The sequence below is a fragment of the Pelodiscus sinensis genome, chromosome 18, assembly GCF_052426305.1.
Source record: "Pelodiscus sinensis isolate ZL-2025 chromosome 18, ASM5242630v1, whole genome shotgun sequence".
NCBI lineage: Eukaryota > Metazoa > Chordata > Testudines > Trionychidae > Pelodiscus > Pelodiscus sinensis.
In genome coordinates this window covers 35339426-35357831 of record NC_143069.1, presented here as the reverse complement: position 1 = coordinate 35357831, position 18406 = coordinate 35339426, and the positions used below count along the sequence as shown (strand labels likewise).

The 18406-nt window shown below is 72.9% G+C and overlaps 2 protein-coding genes across 3 annotated transcripts in view; both read left to right on the top strand.

Annotated features, from left to right (window-relative positions):
* The first annotated feature begins 1591 nt into the window (after positions 1-1591).
* Positions 1592-10590, top strand: IRAK1 (interleukin 1 receptor associated kinase 1). Of its 2 annotated transcripts, none has more exons than XM_089770261.1 (13): positions 1592-1912; positions 4347-4514; positions 5207-5341; positions 5433-5539; positions 5705-5875; positions 6011-6075; positions 7608-7722; positions 7829-7944; positions 8016-8223; positions 8349-8417; positions 9505-9603; positions 9921-10074; positions 10177-10590. In XM_089770261.1, exons 1-13 carry the CDS (start codon positions 1798-1800, stop codon positions 10377-10379), a joined length of 1725 nt encoding a protein of 574 aa, XP_089626387.1. In that variant the 5' UTR covers positions 1592-1797; the 3' UTR covers positions 10380-10590. The 2 variants fall into 2 exon arrangements, with proteins under 2 accessions (XP_089626387.1, XP_075772323.2); XM_075916208.2 differs by having other exon boundaries at positions 9505-9738.
* Positions 10591-13864: 3274 nt separating this feature from the next.
* HCFC1 (host cell factor C1) overlaps positions 13865-18406 on the top strand; it is a 28353-nt gene continuing 23811 nt past the window's right edge. The window contains 8 exon segments of the mRNA XM_089770260.1: positions 13865-13971; positions 13973-14067; positions 14669-14905; positions 15135-15283; positions 15898-16058; positions 17297-17505; positions 17637-17721; positions 17788-17894. Of these exon segments, the coding sequence (XP_089626386.1) occupies positions 13880-13971; positions 13973-14067; positions 14669-14905; positions 15135-15283; positions 15898-16058; positions 17297-17505; positions 17637-17721; positions 17788-17894 (1135 nt within the window). The 5' untranslated portion in view covers positions 13865-13879.

The window sequence follows — 18406 nt, the reverse complement described above, 5'->3', positions numbered from 1 at the left end:
GGAGTGTCTAATCGCTGGGGCGGAGTGGCAGCATCTGGAATCGGAGACAGGCAGTGCTGACATCTTTAACGAATTCCACGTCAACGCGAAGTGCTGGAATCGAGTTCCCTTTCCGGAGAGCCAGGCAGCTGCCAATGCGATGGTCCCATGGCTCTGTTGGGGGGGGCAGTGCTGACTGAATCTGGACCCATTGGCCCAAGAGAGCTGCACCAGTGCTGATCAGAACCCCAGCTTGGAGAATCAAGCCAACCCCACCAAGCTGGGTGTCCATTGACAGATTCCCACCCAGAGCTCCTCTGAATGAATTCCTGTTTGAACAAGAGCAGGTGGAACCTAGGGTTACCTACAAAACCAGGAACGTTGTGACGTGGGCTCCAACGGCAGGGGTCAAAACCTGACTTTTCAGTGGACAGGGACCCCACATGTGGATGAGAAACCAAGGAGGAAAAGCCACTAGCCTCTTGCTTAATTTTACATCCAACTCAGAGAGAAACCTAGAAGCTTGTATCTAAACTGGCAAGGCAAAGATCAGTTGAAACACACCAGGAGATTGAAATAAATACCTGAGTTGTGCTAGCAGAGTTCCGGGAGTGTTTGTAACATGGAGAGGACTGTCCGAATGCCAGGAGGGGAAGCAGTTACGCTGTTCCCAGAGTGGTGCTGTTTTCCGAGGTCTGTTTTAAAAATACATGGCTTCTGATCTTACCGGGTGACTCGTCCACAGTTGTCATCTTCATGGGCATAGCTGGGGTAGACTTGGTCCCATGGCAAAGGAATTGAGTGGATCCTAGCATCTGAATCCCATAATCGCAATAAAAAGGATCCTGTGAGATTCCTGTGTCATCCTGTCACCACTATGAAACCTGGGTCATTAAATTAGCACTGGCCAAAACAGCTCTGTTAGCAACGTTCTGGAGCTGAATTAGTACCAAATAGCAGCTGACTGGGGCACAGATGGGGAATTTGACTGAGAAGATGTCTTTCATCTGATGCATCAGATTTTCAATTCCAGACAGAAGGGGAGCCCTCTCAGCTGATCTGAGAGGGGTTTTGCTTGAGATTTCTTTTTTTAAGTTCTATTTTATTCCAAACACACCTTAATTATCTATATACTTGCAATTCTTTGCATCTGTTGGATGCATAGTTGGGACAATTGCTTTACGAAAAGACTCCCTCAAGTAGATTGTTTTCCTGAAATAAATCTTGGACCCGTTGTTCTTTTCTAGTTTTTGTGTACAGCCAAAACGTCTGAAAGCACTGACTATTTAAAACAGGAAACAAGCAATGAAAGGAAAAGTTTGTATCATTTCAGTGAGAAGCACCCCAGCCACCTCCATGTGAATGTACGTGTATGTTTCCAGGAGTCCACGCCGATTGCTCATTGTACCTTATTTATTATATACGAGAGTTTGCCTTATAAATTTACAAGAAAACCAAGCGACCCTGCACGTCTGTTCTTTTGCGTGTCTTGTGTTGCCGCCACGTGCTCTCCCGGGTAAGTACTGGGCTCGGCCCCGCCCGCCCGTGGCCACGCCCTTTCCCACAATGCTTTGCTGCACGCTGGCGCCTCCGCCGGCCCTGGGCGCTGCAGCAGAACCACACCCAAGATGGGGGCGCTGCCGTCACGCGGCCCCGACGCTTCCGCCACACTCACCATGGCGTCACGCCGGTCGGTAGGTGGAGGCTGCAGCACCCAAGATGGCGTCGGGGATGGGGCCGTTCTCCGCAATGCGCATGCGCATCTGGAGTTTAAAAGTTTTCTCTTAAAGGCGACGCGCCTGACGGGCCGCGCGGGGCATGGCCGGGACCGGCTCCGGGACCGGCCGCTTCCTCTACGAGCTGCCGGCCTGGCTGGTCTGCGGCTTCTGCCGCCTCATGGACGCGCTGGGCCCGGCGGACTGGGAGCGCTTCGGTACGGGGGGTTTGCTGGGGCGGCAGCGTGTGTGCTGGGGGAGGAGGTGTGGGGGGGCGGGGGGTGTGCTGGGGGGAGGTGCAGTGTGAGTGGGGGGGGGTGCGCTCGGGGGAGAGGTGTGAACGCTGGGGGGCGGTGTGTGTGCTGGGGAGGAGGTGCGGGGGAGGTGTGAACGTGGGGGGGGCGGTGTGTGCTGGGGGAGGAGGTGCGGGGGGAGGTGTGAACGTGGGGGGGCGGTGTGTGTGTGCTGGGGAGGAGGTGCGGGGGGAGGTGTGAACGTGGGGGGCGGTGTGTGTGCTGGGGGAGGAGGTGCGGGGGGAGGTGTGAACGTGTGGGGGGGGCGGTGTGTGCTGGGGGAGGAGGTGCGGGGGGAGCTGTGAATGTGGGGGGGGCGGTGTGTGCTGGGGGAGGAGGTGCGGGGGGAGGTGTGAATGTGGGGGGGGCGGTGTGTGCTGGGGGAGGAGGTGCGGGGGGAGGTGTGAACGTGGGGGGGGCGGTGTGTGCTGGGGGAGGAGGTGCGGGGGGAGGTGTGAATGTGGGGGGGGCGGTGTGTGCTGGGGAGGAGGTGCGGGGGAGGTGTGAATGTGGGGGGGCGGTGTGTGCTGGGGGAGGAGGTGCGGGGGGAGGTGTGAACGCGGGGGGCCTGTGTGTGTGCTGGGGGAGGAGGTGCGGGGGGAGGTGTGAACGCGGGGGGGCTGTGTGTGTGCTGGGGGAGGAGGTGCGGGGGGAGGTGTGAACGTGGGGGGGCGGTGTGTGCTGGGGGAGGAGGTGCGGGGGGAGGTGTGAACGTGGGGGGGCGGTGTGTGTGCTGGGGGAGGAGGTGCGGGGGGAGGTGTGAACGTGGGGGGGGCGGTGTGTGCTGGGGGAGGAGGTGCGGGGGGAGGTGTGAACGTGGGGGGGGCGGTGTGTGCTGGGGGAGGAGGTGCGGGGGGAGGTGTGAACGTGGGGGGGCGGTGTGTGTGCTGGGGGAGGAGGTGCGGGGGGAGGTGTGAATGTGGGGGGGGCGGTGTGTGCTGGGGGAGGAGGTGCGGGGGGAGGTGTGAACGTGGGGGGGGCGGTGTGTGCTGGGGGAGGAGGTGCGGGGGGAGGTGTGAATGTGGGGGGGGCGGTGTGTGCTGGGGGAGGAGGTGCGGGGGAGGTGTGAATGTGGGGGGGCGGTGTGTGCTGGGGGAGGAGGTGCGGGGGGGAGGTGTGAACGCGGGGGGCCTGTGTGTGTGCTGGGGGAGGAGGTGCGGGGGGAGGTGTGAACGCGGGGGCTGTGTGTGTGCTGGGGGAGGAGGTGCGGGGGGAGGTGTGAACGCGGGGGGGCTGTGTGTGTGCTGGGGGAGGAGGTGCGGGGGGAGGTGTGAACGTGGGGGGGGCGGTGTGTGCTGGGGGAGGAGGTGCGGGGGGAGGTGTGAACATGGGGGGGGCGGTGTGTGCTGGGGGAGGAGGTGCGGGGGGAGGTGTGAACGTGGGGGGGGGGGGGCGGTGTGTGCTGGGGGAGGAGGTGCGGGGGGAGGTGTGAATGTGGGGGGGGCGGTGTGTGCTGGGGGAGGAGGTGCGGGGGAGGTGTGAATGTGGGGGGGCGGTGTGTGCTGGGGGAGGAGGTGCGGGGGGGAGGTGTGAACGCGGGGGGCCTGTGTGTGTGCTGGGGGAGGAGGTGCGGGGGGAGGTGTGAATGCGGGGGGCTGTGTGTGTGCTGGGGGAGGAGGTGTGGGGGGGGAGGTGTGAACGCGGGGGGCCTGTGTGTGTGCTGGGGGAGGAGGTGCGGGGGGAGGTGTGAACGTGGGGGGGGCGGTGTGTGCTGGGGGAGGAGGTGCGGGGTAAGGTGTGAATGTGGGGGGGCGGTGTGTGCTGGGGGAGGAGGTGTGGGGGGGGAGGTGTGAACACGGGGGGCCTGTGTGTGTGCTGGGGGAGGAGGTGCGGGGGGAGGTGTGAATGCGGGGGGCCTGTGTGTGTGCTGGGGGAGGAGGTGCGGGGGGAGGTGTGAACGCGGGGGGCTGTGTGTGTGCTGGGGGAGGAGGTGTGGGGGGAGGAGGTGTGGGGGGGAGGTGTGAATGCGGGGGGCCTGTGTGTGTGCTGGGGGAGGAGGTGCGGGGGGAGGTGTGAACGCGGGGGCTGTGTGTGTGCTGGGGGAGGAGGTGCGGGGTGAGGTGGGAATGTGGGGGGGCGGTGTGTGCTGGGGGAGGAGGTGCGGGGGGGAGGTGTGTGCTGGGGAGGAGGTGCGGGGGAGAGGTGTGAGTCGGGGGGGGCGATGTTGTGTCCTGTGTGCCCCGTGAGGTCTGGGTAGCAGGGACACGTGAACCCGTGCGAGGGAGGAGGCCGGGCGTGGGACTGGGGCCGAGGCAGCAGTGCTGGGCCGCGGGGAGGTGACGATTGGAGGTCCAGGGCTCTCGGGAGGCTGGATTGCGGGGTACCGGGGGCGCCCGGTGCTGACGTCTCTGCTCCCCAGCCGCGCGGATCGCCCGGGATCAAGTGGAGCTGCGTCTCTGCCAGGGGACAGAGGGCCGGACCCAGCGGCTGCTCTGGGCCTGGACAAACCGGAACGCCCGGGTCGGGGAGCTGCTGGCGCTGCTGGACGAACTGGAGCTGTACCGGGCCCGTGACCTCCTGGCCAGCTGTGAGCACCCACGGCCAGCCCTGCCCTAGCGGCCCCTCCCCTCCCTGGCCCCTCCCCTCCCGTTCAGGGGTTCCCCGACGTTTTGGCATCACACCCCCTTGTGCTTCTGGAGAAACACTCATGGCCAGGGCTTGACACACAAAACCATCGACTCGCCCGTGGCAAGGAGGAGCCGGGCTTGGGCGATCGGGCAGCGCGGCTGGCGAGCGGGGCTCTCCGCGGTTCGGCGAGCCCTGCTCATGCCCCCTCCCCCCCCCCCCCGACAGCAAAACTTGAGCGCAAAAAAAAAAGGAACTGGGGCCAAATAAACAAAAATAGCAGCACAACTTGGGAGGGGGGAATTGCCGGGGGGTCTGGGTTGCCTCATGCCCCCTGGAATTTCCGCACACCCCCCGGTTTGGGAGCCCATGCTCTAAATGTTTCCATCTGTGCGGAATAATTTTGCTGTGTGCGCAGCGGCAGGCGCGCCTGGGCACCGCTTCCACAGACAGCCTGCGCTGGATGCTCTGCTCCCCTACTGGGCAGCCCTGGGCTGCCGCCCCAGCTCCCATCCCGCAGCCCCCTGCTAGCCGGGCCTTGCCTGAGGTGGTGCGGGTGGGAGCCCAGTGCTTGGGTGTCTTGCGGGGGCTCAGGACTGACAAAGGGCAGGTTCCTGCTTCCCGCCCACTTTAACCCTGTGTTTTGTTTCCCAGGGCAGCCTCCCACCCAGCCCCCCGTTCTGAGCCCCCCAGTTCTTCCCTCGGCGCCTCCAGCCCCCCCCACCAGTGACAGCAGAACCTCGACCGCTGCCTGGGACCCCCCCAAGCCGCCCCCCCAGTCCCTGCCAGGTAACACCCCCCTTCGACCAGCCTCTCCCTCTGGAGTTGGAGGATCTGCGTTTATTCCTCCCCCCAACACTCTGTTTCTGCCCCACTGCAGATCCCTCCTGCTCCTCCCTGCCCCTGCCCAGCCCCCCGCCCCGCAGCCTGCTCAGCACCGGCAGCCAGGGCCCCGGCCCCTTGCTCTCGGCGCCCCCTGCCAGCCAGGTAGGAGTGTGGGGAGGGGCCTTAGTGGGGCCTGGGCAGGGATGGAAGGGGGGGACGCAGGGGCCTGATTGGGTCCTACCCAGAAACCTTAGTGCCCTGGGCTGGGGTCCCTGTTGCTTTGGGGGGATCAGAAGCACCAGCGTGTGGGTCTCTCTCTCCCCACAGAGGGTGGAGTCGCTGGGCCCCGCCCCCCAGCCCTTCGCCTGGCCCCTGGCGGAGCTGGTGCAGGCCACGGGCGGCTTTGCGGAGCGGTACAAGGTGGGCGAAGGCGGCTTCGGGTGCGTGTACCGGGCCCGGCTGCGCAACACCGACTACGCTGTCAAGCGTCTCAAGGAGGTACCGGGGGGCCACAGGACCCTCCTCCCTAGCCCTGGCCAGCCAGGGATCTACCCGCAGTCCCTGGAGCTGCCCCACACGGGCCCTGCTCCCCTTTCTCTGCCCACGGGCTCTCGCTAACCTCCCTCTCCCCAGAACGCGGAGCTGGACTGGAGCAGCATCCGGAGCAGCTTCCTCACAGAGGTGGAAAAACTGTCCCGGTGAGGGGGGGCTGGAGGTCAGGAGTGGGGGGCTGGACTGGCAGGGGCTGTGGGGCAAGAGTGAGGGGCACTGGCGGGGCTACAGGTGGGAGTGGGAGACACCGACAGGACTGGGCTGATGGGTAGCGGGGCCGGGGGGCGTCGGGCGCTGGCGGGGGGCAGGGACAGTTGGGGGGCTGGGATCGTCGGGGGATGGCGGTGCCAGGGGGCGGGGAGCGTCAGGCGCTGGCGGGGGGGCGTCAGCTGGAGGAGTGTCGGGCGGGGGCGACGGACAGGGCCGGGGGGCATCGGGCGCTGGTGGGGGATGGGGAGAGTTGGGGGGCTGGCAGTGCGGGGGGACGGGGAGCGTCTGGCACTGGTGGGCGGCGGAGGGCGTTGGCCGGAGGAGCGTCGGGCACAGGCGGGGCCGGGGCGTGTTGGGCGCTGGCGGGGCGTGGAGAGAGTCGGGGGGCTGGGAGTGTCGGGAGCTGGCGGGGAGCTGGGAGCATCGGGGGCTGGTGGGGGCGGGAGCGTCGGGCACAGGCGGGGCCGGGGGGAGTTGGGGGGCTGGGAGCGTCGGGGGCTGGTGGGGGCGGGGAGCGTCGGGCGCAGGCGGGGCCGGGGGGGAGTTGGGGGGCTGGGAGCGTCAGGGACTGGCGGTGCCGGGGGGTGTGGAGCGCCGGGCGCAGGCGGGGCCGGGAGGCGTCGGGGAGCTGGGAGCGTCGGGCGCAGGCGGGGCCGGGGGAGTTGGGGGGCTGGGAGCGCGGGGGCTGGCGGTGACGGGGGGTGGGGAGCGTCGGGTGCAGGCGGGGCCGGGAGGCGTGGGGAGCGGGGAGCGTCGGGCGCAGGCGGGGCCGGGGGGTGGGGAGCGTCGGGCGCAGGCGGGGCCGGGAGGCGTCGGGGAGCGGGGAGCGCGGGCGCAGGCGGGGGCCGGGGGGCGCGGGGAGCGGGGAGCGTCGGGCGCAGGCGGGCCGGGGGGGGGGAGCGCGGGAGCTGGCGGGGAGCTGGGAGCCTCGGGGGCTGGCGGGGGTGGGGAGCATCGGGCGCAGGCGGGCCGGGGGGCGCGGGGAGCGGGGAGCGTTGGGAGCTGGCGGGAGCTGGGAGCGCCGGGGGCTGGCGGGGCGGGGAGCGGCGGGGCGGGGAGCGGCGGGGGCCGGCGGTGCCGGGGGGCGGGGAGCGTCGGGGGCTGGCGGTGCCGGGGGGCGGGGGTGCTGGGGGGCGGGGAGCGTCGGGGGCCGGCGGTGCCGGGGGGCGGGGGTGCCGGGGGGCGGGGAGCGTCGGGGGCCGGCGGTGCCGGGGGGCGGGGGTGCCGGGGGGCGGGGAGCGTCGGGGGCTGGCGGTGCCGGGGGGCGGGGAGCGTCGGGGGCCGGCGGTGCCGGGGGGCGGGGAGCGTCGGGGGCCGGCGGTGCCGGGGGGCGGGGGTGCTGGGGGGCGGGGAGCGTCGGGCGCCGGGGGGGCAAGCGTCAGGAACACCAGCAGAGCTTGCGCTCGGCATGCGTTGCGCTCCCCGAGCCCCAGGTAACTGGGCGCCCCCCCGCTGTGCCTGTGGCCAGGTTCCGGCACCCCAACATCGTGGAGTTCGGGGGGTTCTGCGCCGAGCGGGACCAGTTCTGCCTCGTCTACGTTTTCATGCCCAACGGGTCCCTGGAGGACGGGCTGAGCTGCCAGGTGCGAGGGCCGAGGGCTGTGGCCCGGAGGCTGTGGGGCGGGTGCCCCCTGGGCCGGGCCAGGAGGGCCCAGCCCCTCGCCCCCAGTCACCCTCTGCTCCCCGCAGGGCGGGCGCCCCCCCCTCTCATGGCCCCAGCGGCTGGAGGTGCTGGTGGGGGCAGCACGAGCTGTTCAGTTCCTGCACCAGGACACGCCCAGCCTCATTCACGGGGATGTCAAGAGGTGAGGGGGTAACTGGGGTGGGGGGGCGTGGGGGGCGCTGGGGCAGCGTCTCACCCCATGTCCCCCCCCAGCTCTAACATCCTGCTGGACGCGGCGCTGCGTCCCCGGCTGGGCGACTTCGGGCTGGCGCGGGCGGGGCGGGGCCGAGCACCTGCCGGGGGGCTCAGCGCCACCCTGGGCCGGACCCACACGGTGCAGGGCACCCTGGCCTACCTGCCCCCCGAGTACGTGCAGAGCGGGGCCCTGTCCCCCTCCATTGACACCTACAGCTACGGCGTGGTGAGTGCCACTCCCTCCACCCCACCCCGGCCCCATGCTCACGGAGCAGCCCCCTGCCTCGCTGCCCGGGACACACACAGGGGGCGGGGGCCTTGCTGGAGCCCTCAGCCCCCCTTGCCCCTCAGGTGCTGCTGGAGACGCTGACGGGGAGACGGGCCCTGGAGGCAGACGGGCGGGGACGGACAAAATACCTGGTGAGCCCCTGCCCCTGGGCCTCCCCCAGCCCCGTCGGGGCCCGTCCCCCCAGCCCCGGGGCCCCCGTCCCCCCAGCCCCGCCGGGGCCCCTCCCTCCTGCCCCGGGGCCCCTGTCCCCCCAGCCCTGCCGGGGCCCCTCCCTCCTGCCCTAGGGCCCTGTCTCCCCAGCCCCGCCGGGGCCCCTCCCTCCTGCCCCGGGGCCCCTCCCTCCTGCCCTAGGGCCCTGTCTCCCCAGCCCCGCCGGGGCCCCTCCCTCCTGCTCCGGGGCCCCTGTCTCCCCAGTCCCGCCGGGGCCCCTCCCTCCTGCCCCGGGGCCCCTCCCTCCTGTCCCAGGGCCCCTGTCCCCCCAGCCCCCCGGGGCCCCTCCCTCCTGCCCCGGGGCCCCTCCCTCCTGCCCCGGGGCCCCTGTCCCCCCAGCCCCCCGGGGCCCCTCCCTCCTGTCCCAGGGCCCCTGTCCCCCCAGCCCTGCCGGGGCCCCTCCCTCCTGCCCCGGGGCCCCTCCCTCCTGCCCTAGGGCCCTGTCTCCCCAGCCCCGCCGGGGCCCCTCCCTCCTGCTCCGGGGCCCCTGTCTCCCCAGCCCCGCCGGGGCCCCTCCCTCCTGCTCCGGGGCCCCTGTCTCCCCAGCCCCGCCGGGGCCCCTGTCTCCCCAGCCCCGCCGGGGCCCCTCCCTCCTGCTCCGGGGCCCCTGTCTCCCCAGCCCCGCCGGGGCCCCTCCCTCCTGCTCCGGGGCCCCTGTCTCCCCAGCCCTGCCGGGGCCCCTCCCTCCTGCTCCGGGGCCCCTCCCTCCTGCTCCGGGGCCCCTGTCTCCCCAGCCCCGCCGGGGCCCCTCCCTCCTGCTCCGGGGCCCCTGTCTCCCCAGCCCCGCCGGGGCCCCTCCCTCCTGCTCCGGGGCCCCTGTCTCCCCAGCCCCGCCGGGGCCCCTCCCTCCTGCTCCGGGGCCCCTGTCTCCCCAGCCCCGCCGGGGCCCCTCCCTCCTGCTCCGGGGCCCCTGTCTCCCCAGTCCCGCCGGGGCCCCTCCCTCCTGTCCCAGGGCCCCTGTCCCCCCAGCCCCCCGGGGCCCCTCACTCCGGCCTTCTGTGCCCACAGAAGGATCTGGTGGCAGAGGGGGAGGCGGATGCGGCCGAGGTGCCTGGGCGATGGCAGGCGGCAGCGACGGGCCCGGACCCTGACGCTCGGGCAGCCCAGGTGGGCACCAGGATCTTCCAGAACCACGCGGACCGGCGGGCAGGGCCCTGTGCAGAGGAGCTGGGCACCTCACTGGGGCGACTGGCTGCCCGCTGCCTCCACAGGCGCAGCAAACGGCGCCCCCCCATGGCCCAGGTACCGGGCGCCTGGAGTGAGGGGGCTGGGGGCCTGGGGAGGGCTGGGGTGTCGCCGGCCTGGGGGGGGACGCCTGGGGTATCTCCTTGCTCAGGGAGGACCGGGGAGGGGACTGGGTTCTCTCCTGTCGGGGGGAGAAGCCTGGACCCCCGGGTCCCACCCCAACTCTGCTTCTCCCCGAGGTGTACCAGGAGCTGGAGCGGCTGCAGACGTCCCTGTCCTGGGCTGCCCTCACTGACTCCCAGGGGGGCTCGTCCTCCAGGACCCCAGCGCTGCCCCCCAACCAACCTGTGGAGAGTGACGAGAGCCTGTTGGGGGAGGGGGACAGTGTCTTAGGTGAGGCCTTTGCCCCCAGCACAGCCCATTGGCTGCCCCCCAGGTCGCAGCTGGGGAAACTGAGCCCTGCGGGGTGACCTCTGACCTCTGCTCTCTCTGCAGGTGTTGCCTCATCCCTGGCCCCCGACATTCACATCAACCCGGCCCGGCAGCGCATCATGGAGCGGCTGGCGCTGTACCAGCAGGGGGCGCTGGACAGCCTGGGGGTGCTGGCCTCTGAGCCCCCTGCCGGAAGCCTGGGGCCTGGGCCCAGGGCCGCTCGGACCCCTCCCCTGCCCCAGGAGAGTGAGGACTTCGAGCCCTGAGACACATGGACATGGGTCTTGGGGGCGGGGCCAGGCGGGGAGCCCCGCCCTCCTCCAGGGGCGGGGCCCGGGCCTCTGCTCCCCACCCCCACTGCCCCGCTTGCTCCGGGGGCCCGGCTGCTCTGGGCGTGTGTCCTGGAGCCCCAGGGCTGGCTCCTGGGGCGGGGCCTGCGAATGGCCCCAGGGAAAAATAAAAGTTGGTTTATTTTTACTCCTGGTCTCTGTTGGGGGAGGGGCGGGGCCCCGACGTTCCCCCCCCCCCCGCCTGCGGGCGCTCCTGGTAGGGGGCTGGGGGCCAGGCCCAGACGCCCTGGTGGCCGAGGGCGCGGTGGGACCAGAAGTGGCCACTGTCGGGAAGGGGGCTCCCAGTTTCAGCCCCACGCAGCCCGGGCCGTGGGGGTGGGCCACGGCCAGCCCGTGGCAGCCCAGCCGAAGGGGGGCAGGGGGGCCAGCACTGCCGGCTCCAGAGCCAGGCCACGGGGCACTCAGCGTAGTGGCTGTAGCCCCCCACGGGCCACTGTGCCCCTTCGCCCTGCCCCCCAGGCCGGGCCATTGGCTGAGGTGCCAGCCCCTCCCCCAGCGGCTGGGGGGGAATGGGTCAGGGGGCCAGGAGGATCAGGGGTGTGCAGGGCACAACCCCCGTGTGCTGAGGGAACTGCCGCTCCCAGCCCCCCAGCAAGGCCAGCGCCCGCTGCAGCCCCATGGCCAGCCTAGACCCCCCTGCCCCCCACCCTCCACCCCACCAGTCCCTCTCCCTGCTCCCTCAGCTCGTTGGCTTGTGCCATCTCCGTGCTCTCCCCCCACCCTGCGCCCACAGGTCAGCCCCAGGAGGGGGAGGGGGCGCAGCTGAGGCTGACCTGGGCGGGTGGGTTGGGGGTTTCAGGGGAGGACAAAGCTGCGATGGTGGAGGGGTGCAGTGGGGTGGCGCTATGATCAGGAATCTGGGGGCAGAGGAGTTGGGGTAAGTTCTCGGGAGGGCAGAGCTGGGGGGGCTGGAGTTATGACGGGAGGCTGTTGGGGCAGGGGGCTGGGGCAGGGGCGTGAGGGGGTGGACAGGGGCTGAGTTAGGGTATTGGGGGGGAAGAGCTGTGACGGGGGTTGGGGCAGGGGGCTTGGGGGCAGAGCTATGACCGCGGGGGGGGGGGGGGTGGAGCCATGTCAGGGACTGGGCTGGGGGGTTGACGTGACGGGTTGGGGTACGGTGATTGGAGAGGTGGAGCTATGATGTGGGTGGTTGGTGCTGCGACTGGCAAGAGTGGGGGGCGGGGCTGTGACGGGGGGGGGGGGGGAGGTTGGGTGGGGCTGGGGGGGGGAGGTTGGGTGGGGCTAGGGAGTGGTGGGGCGGGGCTATGACTGGGGGTAGGGGGCAGGGCTGTGATGGAGGGGTTGGGGTGGGGGGTAGGGGCGGGGCTGTGATGGGGGGGATGGTTGGGGTGGGGGTATGACTGGGGGGATGGTTGCGGGCGGGGCTGTGACGGGGGAGGTTGGGGGGTAGGGGGCGGGGCTGTGACGGGCGGGGGGAGGTTGGGAGGCGGGGCTGTGACGGGAGGGGTTGGGGTGGGGGTAGTGGCGGGGCTGTGACCGGTGGGGGGTTGGGGGGTAGGGGGCGGGGCTGTGACGGGCGGGGGGAGGTTGGGAGGCGGGGCTGTGACGGGAGGGGTTGGGGTGGGGGGTAGTGGCGGGGCTGTGACGGGAGGGGGTGGGGGGAAGGGGGCGGGGCTGTGACGGGAGGGGGGGTGGGGGGGTAGGGGGCGGGGCTGTGACGGGAGGGGTTGGGGTGGGGGGTAGTGGCGGGGCTGTGACGGGAGGGGGGTGGGGGGAAGGGGGCGGGGCTGTGACGGGCGGGGGGAGGTTGGGAGGCGGGGCTGTGACGGGAGGGGTTGGGGTGGGGGGTAGTGGCGGGGCTGTGACGGGAGGGGGGTGGGGGGAAGGGGGCGGGGCTGTGACGGGCGGGGGGAGGTTGGGAGGCGGGGCTGTGACGGGAGGGGTTGGGGTGGGGGTAGTGGCGGGGCTGTGACGGGAGGGGGTGGGGGGAAGGGGGCGGGGCTGTGACGGGAGGGGGGGTGGGGGGGTAGGGGGCGGGGCTGTGACGGGAGGGGTTGGGGTGGGGGGTAGTGGCGGGGCTGTGACGGGAGGGGGGTGGGGGGAAGGGGGCGGGGCTGTGACGGGCGGGGGGAGGTTGGGAGGCGGGGCTGTGACGGGAGGGGTTGGGGTGGGGGTAGTGGCGGGGCTGTGACGGGAGGGGGTGGGGGGAAGGGGGGGGGCTGTGACGGGCGGGGGGAGGTTGGGAGGCGGGGCTGTGACGGGAGGGGTTGGGGTGGGGGGTAGTGGCGGGGCTGTGACGGGAGGGGGTGGGGGGAAGGGGGCGGGGCTGTGACGGGAGGGGTTGGGGTGGGGGGTAGTGGCGGGGCTGTGACGGGAGGGGGTGGGGGGAAGGGGGCGGGGCTGTGACGGGCGGGGGAGGTTGGGAGGCGGGGCTGTGACGGGAGGGGGGTGGGGGGAGGTTGGGAGGCGGGGCTGTGACGGGAGGCGGGGTGGGGGGGTAGGGGGCGGGGCTGTGACGGGAGGGGGGTGGGGGCGGGGCTGTGACGGGAGGGGGGTTGGGGGGTAGGGGGCGGGGCTGTGACCGGTGGGGGGGGTCGAGGGTTGACTCTTTCCCCGCGCGCTATGGGGAGAGGGCCTGTCACGTGGCGCGCCCGTGCCTAGGAGCGGGGGCAGAGGGCGGAGACAGTCGAACGACCGTTAGAACGGGGCGGGAGCGGAAGCAGGAGGGTGAGGAAATGAACGCGCATGCGCGCGGCGCAGTCGTTCTGCCCAGCACTGAGCCTGCGCTGCGCGCTCCACCGTACCCCTCCCCGCGCCCACGCATGCGCATTGCGGAAGCGAGCCTGCCGCGCGTGCGCCAAAGGCATCATCACATCCGGGTCGTTCAGGCGCCGCCATCTTTCGTCGGGTGTGGATGAGAAGGGTCCAAAATGGCGGCTCCCAGGGGGCTGGCCGCCGCAGCCTGCCCGCGCCGCGCGTAGAGCTCCCGCCCCGCCCGCCGCCTCCGGAGCCCGCGTCGCGCCGCGCCCAGCTGCGGCTCTAGGTGCCCGAAGCGCCCAGCCGCGTGGTAGCGGCCTCCGGGCCGGGCCGCCGCCGCCTCCGGGCCGCCATTTTGGAAAACGGCCGCCCCCGCGCCCTCCGGCCGCCATCTTGGGGAGCCGCGCACATCCGGGTAAGCGGCGGCCCCGCAGCCGCCATCTTGGGGACTCCGAGCGCGCAGCGAGCCGCCATCTTGCGCGCCCCGCCTCGGGCGCCATCTTGGAGCCCGTGACGCAGGCCGGGCCCCTGCGGGCGCCATGGCAACCGGGGCGGGGCTGCTTCCGGCGCCGCCGAGCGGCCCGCGAGCCGGGCACGGCCCCGCCCCCGGCGGCCGGGGGACACTGAGGCACGCGCGGGGGCGGGGCCCGGGCTGCGCTTCCGTCGCCGCGCGGCGCTGCCGTGGGGGGGCGGCCAAGATGGCGGCGCCCAGCGCCCGCCCCAAGATGGCGGCGCCCAGGGGGCGGAGTCCGTACGGGCCCCGCCCCCCGAGCCGGGCGGAGGAAGGAAGCGCGCGCGGCTGCCGCACAAGCAGGCGCAAGATGGCGGCTCCCAGGGCGGCGTGAAGCGCCGGGCGCCCCGCACCGCTCGCGCCCCGTCCGGTGCCGTGGGGCGGGGTGGGGCCGGGCGCGCGCGGGCCGGGGCGGGGGCGGGGCCGGGGCGGGGGGCGCGCGCGGGGCCGGGCGGCGGGAGGCGGCGGCTCCTTCCCCGCGGCCGCCATTTTCCGGCCGCACAAGATGGCGGCTCCCAGGGCCGGGCGCTGAGCCGGGGGGAGGGGCCGGAGGCCCCGGGCGGGGGGGAGGGGCAGCGGGTCTGCGGGGCGGGGTCCGCTCGCGGGGGGGGGGCCCGGGGAGGGGCGGGGTCCGCTCGCGGGGGGAGGGGCGGGGTCCGCTCGCGGGGGGGCGGGGGGAGGTCCGCGCGCGGGGGGAGGGGCGGGGTCCGCTCGCGGGGGGGGCGGGGGGAGGTCCCGCGCGGGGGGAGGGGCGGGGTCCGCGCGCGGGGGGCGGGGGGAGGTCCCGCGCGGGGGGAGGGGCGGGGTCCGCTCGCGGGGGGGGGCGGGGGGAGGTCCCGCGCGGGGGGAGGGCCGGGGTCCGCGCGCGGGGGGAGGGCCGGGGTCCGCGCGCGGGGGGGGGGCGGGGCCCGCTCGCGGGGGGGGGCGGGGTCCCGCGGGGGGCCGGGCGGCGCGGGACTAACTGCCCCCCTTGCAGGACCGCACCAGGGGGCCATGGCTGCGGCGCTGCCAGCGGCCCCCGGCGGGGGCTCCCCGCTCCCGGCCCCCCCCGGCGCCGCGCTGCTGCAGCCCCGCTGGAAGCGGGTGGTGGGCTGGTCGGGCCCCGTGCCCCGCCCCCGACACGGACACCGGGCCGTGGCCATCAAGGAGCTGATCGTGGTCTTCGGCGGCGGCAACGAGGGCATCGTGGACGAGCTGCACGTGTACAACACAGGTGGGGGGGGCCCCTCCCCGGGCCTGGGGGGAGCCCGGCGTCCGGCCCCCCGGCCCCCTCCCCCGGGCCCCCGGCATCCGCCCCCCGGCCCCCCTCCCGCCGGGCCTGGGGGGATCACGGGCTCGTGTGTTGTGGGGGCGGGTTAGAGCAGGGAGTCTGGACTCAGCCCCTCCCGGCTCCGCCTCCCCCCTTCCTGGGCACCCTGCTCATGCCCCTCTGCCCCTCCCAGCCACGAACCAGTGGTTCATCCCAGCCGTGCGGGGCGACATCCCCCCTGGCTGCGCTGCCTACGGCTTCGTGTGCGACGGCACCCGCCTGCTGGTCTTCGGAGGCATGGTTGAGTACGGCAAGTACAGCAACGATCTCTACGAGCTTCAGGTAGGGGCAGGGGCCCAGACGCCTGGGTGTCTCCCAGCTCGGGGAGGGCAGGAGGGTCTAGTGGTTAGAGGGGCGGGGGGCCCAGGCTCAGGGAGGGCAGGGGGGTCTAGTGGTTAGAGGGGCGGGGGGCCCAGGCTCAGGGAGGGCAGGAGGGTCTAGTGGTTAGAGGGGCGGGGGGCCCAGGCTCAGGGAGGGCAGGGGGCTCTAGTGGTTAGAGGGGCGGGGGGCCCAGGCGCCTGGGGTCCGGCTCAGGGAGGGCAGGGGCTCTAGTGGTTAGAGGGGTGGGGGGCCCAGGCGCCTGGGGTCCGGCTCAGGGAGGGCAGGGGGCTCTAGTGGTTAGAGGGGCGGAGGGCCCAGGCGCCTGGGGTCCGGCTCAGGGAGGGCAGGGGGCTCTAGTGGTTAGAGGGGTGGGGGGCCCAGGCTCAGGGAGGGCAGGGGGCTCTAGTGGTTAGAGGGGTGGGTGCCCAGGCGCCTGGGGTCCGGCTCAGGGAGGGCAGGGGGCTCTAGTGGTTAGAGGGGCGGGGGGCCCAGGCTCAGGGAGGGCAGGGGGGTCTTGCTGCCGTGTGCGGGTTGGACTGACGGAAGAGGGACCGTGTTGTAATGACCCCCTGCAGGCCAGCCGCTGGGAGTGGAAGAGACTCAAGGCCAAGACCCCCAAGAATGGGCCGCCCCCCTGCCCCCGCCTAGGCCACAGCTTCTCTCTGGTGGGCAACAAGTGCTACCTGTTTGGGGGGCTGGCCAACGACAGCGAGGACCCCAAGAACAACATTCCCAGGCGAGTGCCAGTCCGGGCGCTGTTCCTGCTCCTGCCCTCGCAGTGCGTAGGGGGGAGGGGGCTGGGGCCTGGTGGCCTCCTGCTTCCTCCCATCCCTGCGGGGGGAATCTCTGCCTGGCTGTGGGGAGAGGCCGCCCTCTGGTGGGGGGGTGTGGGGCAGGGGCACTCGGGGCTGGCAGGGGCACGCAGGGCTTGCAGGGGGATGCGGGGCAGGGGCTCATCGGGCTGGCAGAGGGATGCGGGGCGGGGGGCACTCGGCTGGCGGGGGGGCGCGGGGCGGGGCACTCGGAGCTGGCGGCGGGAGCACTCGGGGCGGGGCACTTGGGGCTGGCGGCGGGGGGGCGGGGGCGGGCGGCGGGGGCTGGCGGCGGGGGCACTCGGGGCTGGCGGCGGGGGGCGCGGGGCACTCGGGGCTGGCGGCGGGGGCACTCGGGGCTGGTGGCGGGGTCGCGGGGCGGGGCACTCGGGGCTGGCGGCGGGGGCACTCGGGGCTGGCGGCGGGGGCACTCGGGGCGGGGCACTCGGGGCTGGCGGCGGGGGCACTCGGGGGCTGGGGGCGTGGGGGGGGGCACTCGGGGCTGGCGGCGGGGGCACTCGGGGCTGGTGGCGGGGTCGTGGGGCGGGGCACTTAGGGCTGGCGGCGGGGCACCCGGGGCGGGGGCACTCGGGGCTGGCGGCGGGGGCACTCGGGGCTGGTGGCGGGTCGCGGGGCGGGGCACTCGGGGCTGGCATCGGGGGCGCGGGGCGGGGCACTCGGGGCTGGCGGCAGGGGCACTCGGGGCGTGGGGCGGGGGCACTCGGGGCTGGCGGCGGGGGCACTCGGGGCTGGGGGGCGTGGGGCGGGGGCACTCGGGGCTGGCGGCGGGGGCGCGGGGCGGGGCTCGGGGCTGGCGGGCGGGGGCGCGGGGCGGGGCACTTGGGGCTGGTGGCGGGGGCGCGGGGCGGGGCACTCGGGGCTGGCGGCGGGGGCACTCGGGGCGGGGCGCGCGGGGCGGGGGCACTCGGGGCTGGCGGCGGGGGCGCGGGGCGGGGCACTTGGGGCTGGTGGCGGGGGGCGGGGCTGGTGGCGGGGGGCGCGGGGCGGGGGCACTCGGGGCTGGCAGGGGGCGGGCGCGGGGGGCGCGGGGGCGGGGCTGGCGGGGGGCGCGGGGCGGGGCACTCGGGGCTGGCGGCGGGGGGCGTGGCGGGGGCACTCGGGGCTGGCGGTGGCTGTGACAAGCCCCCCGTCCCCCCCCCAGGTACCTGAATGACCTGTACATCCTGGAGCTGCGCCCGGGCTCCGGAGTGGTGGCCTGGGACATCCCCATCACGTACGGGGTGCTGCCCCCGCCCCGCGAGTCCCACACGGCCGTGGTGTGCGCCGAGAGAGACAGCAAGAAATCCAAACTCGTCATCTACGGCGGCATGAGCGGCTGTCGCCTCGGCGACCTCTGGACGCTGGACATCGGTATGCCAGCGGGGCGCCGGGTTCTCTCCCGGCGGGGGGGGGGGGGGGCAGGTTCTCTCCCGGGGGGGGGGGCCGGGGCGCCGGGTTCTCCCCCGGCCGGGCTCTCAGTGCCTCTGTGTTTGTCTCCTCAGAGACACTGACGTGGAACAAGCCGACCCTGAGCGGCGTGGCACCCCTGCCCCGCAGCCTGCACTCGGCCACCACCATCGGCAACAAGTAAGCCCCTGACCCCCCCATCACCCCCACTTCTGTGGCCCAGCTCTGACCCCCTCCTCCCCCCAGGATGTACGTCTTCGGGGGCTGGGTGCCCCTCGTCATGGATGACGTCAAAGTTGCCACACACGAGAAGGAGTGGAAGTGCACCAACACGCTGGCCTGCCTCAACTTAGGTATGCCCCCCCCCGTCCCCCACCAACACGCTGGCCTGCCTCAACTTAGGTACGCCCCCCCCATCCCCCACCAACACGCTGGCCTGCCTCAACTTAGGTACGCCCCCCCCATCCCCCACCAACACGCTGGCCTGCCTCAACTTAGGTACGCCCCCCCCCATCCCCCACCAACACGCTGGCCTGCCTCAACTTAGGTACGCCCCCCCCGTCCCCCACCAACACGCTGGCCTGCCTCAACTTAGGTACGCCCCCCCCATCCCCCACCAACACGCTGGCCTGCCTCAACTTAGGTACGCCCCCCCCATCCCCCACCAACACGCTGGCCTGCCTCAACTTAGGTACGCCCCCCCCGTCCCCCACCAACACGCTGGCCTGCCTCAACTTAGGTACGCCCCCCCCTGTCCCCCACCAACACGCTGGCCTGCCTCAACCTAGGTACGCCCCCCCATCCCCCACCAACACGCTGGCCTGCCTCAACTTAGGTACGCCCCCCCCGTCCCCCACCAACACGC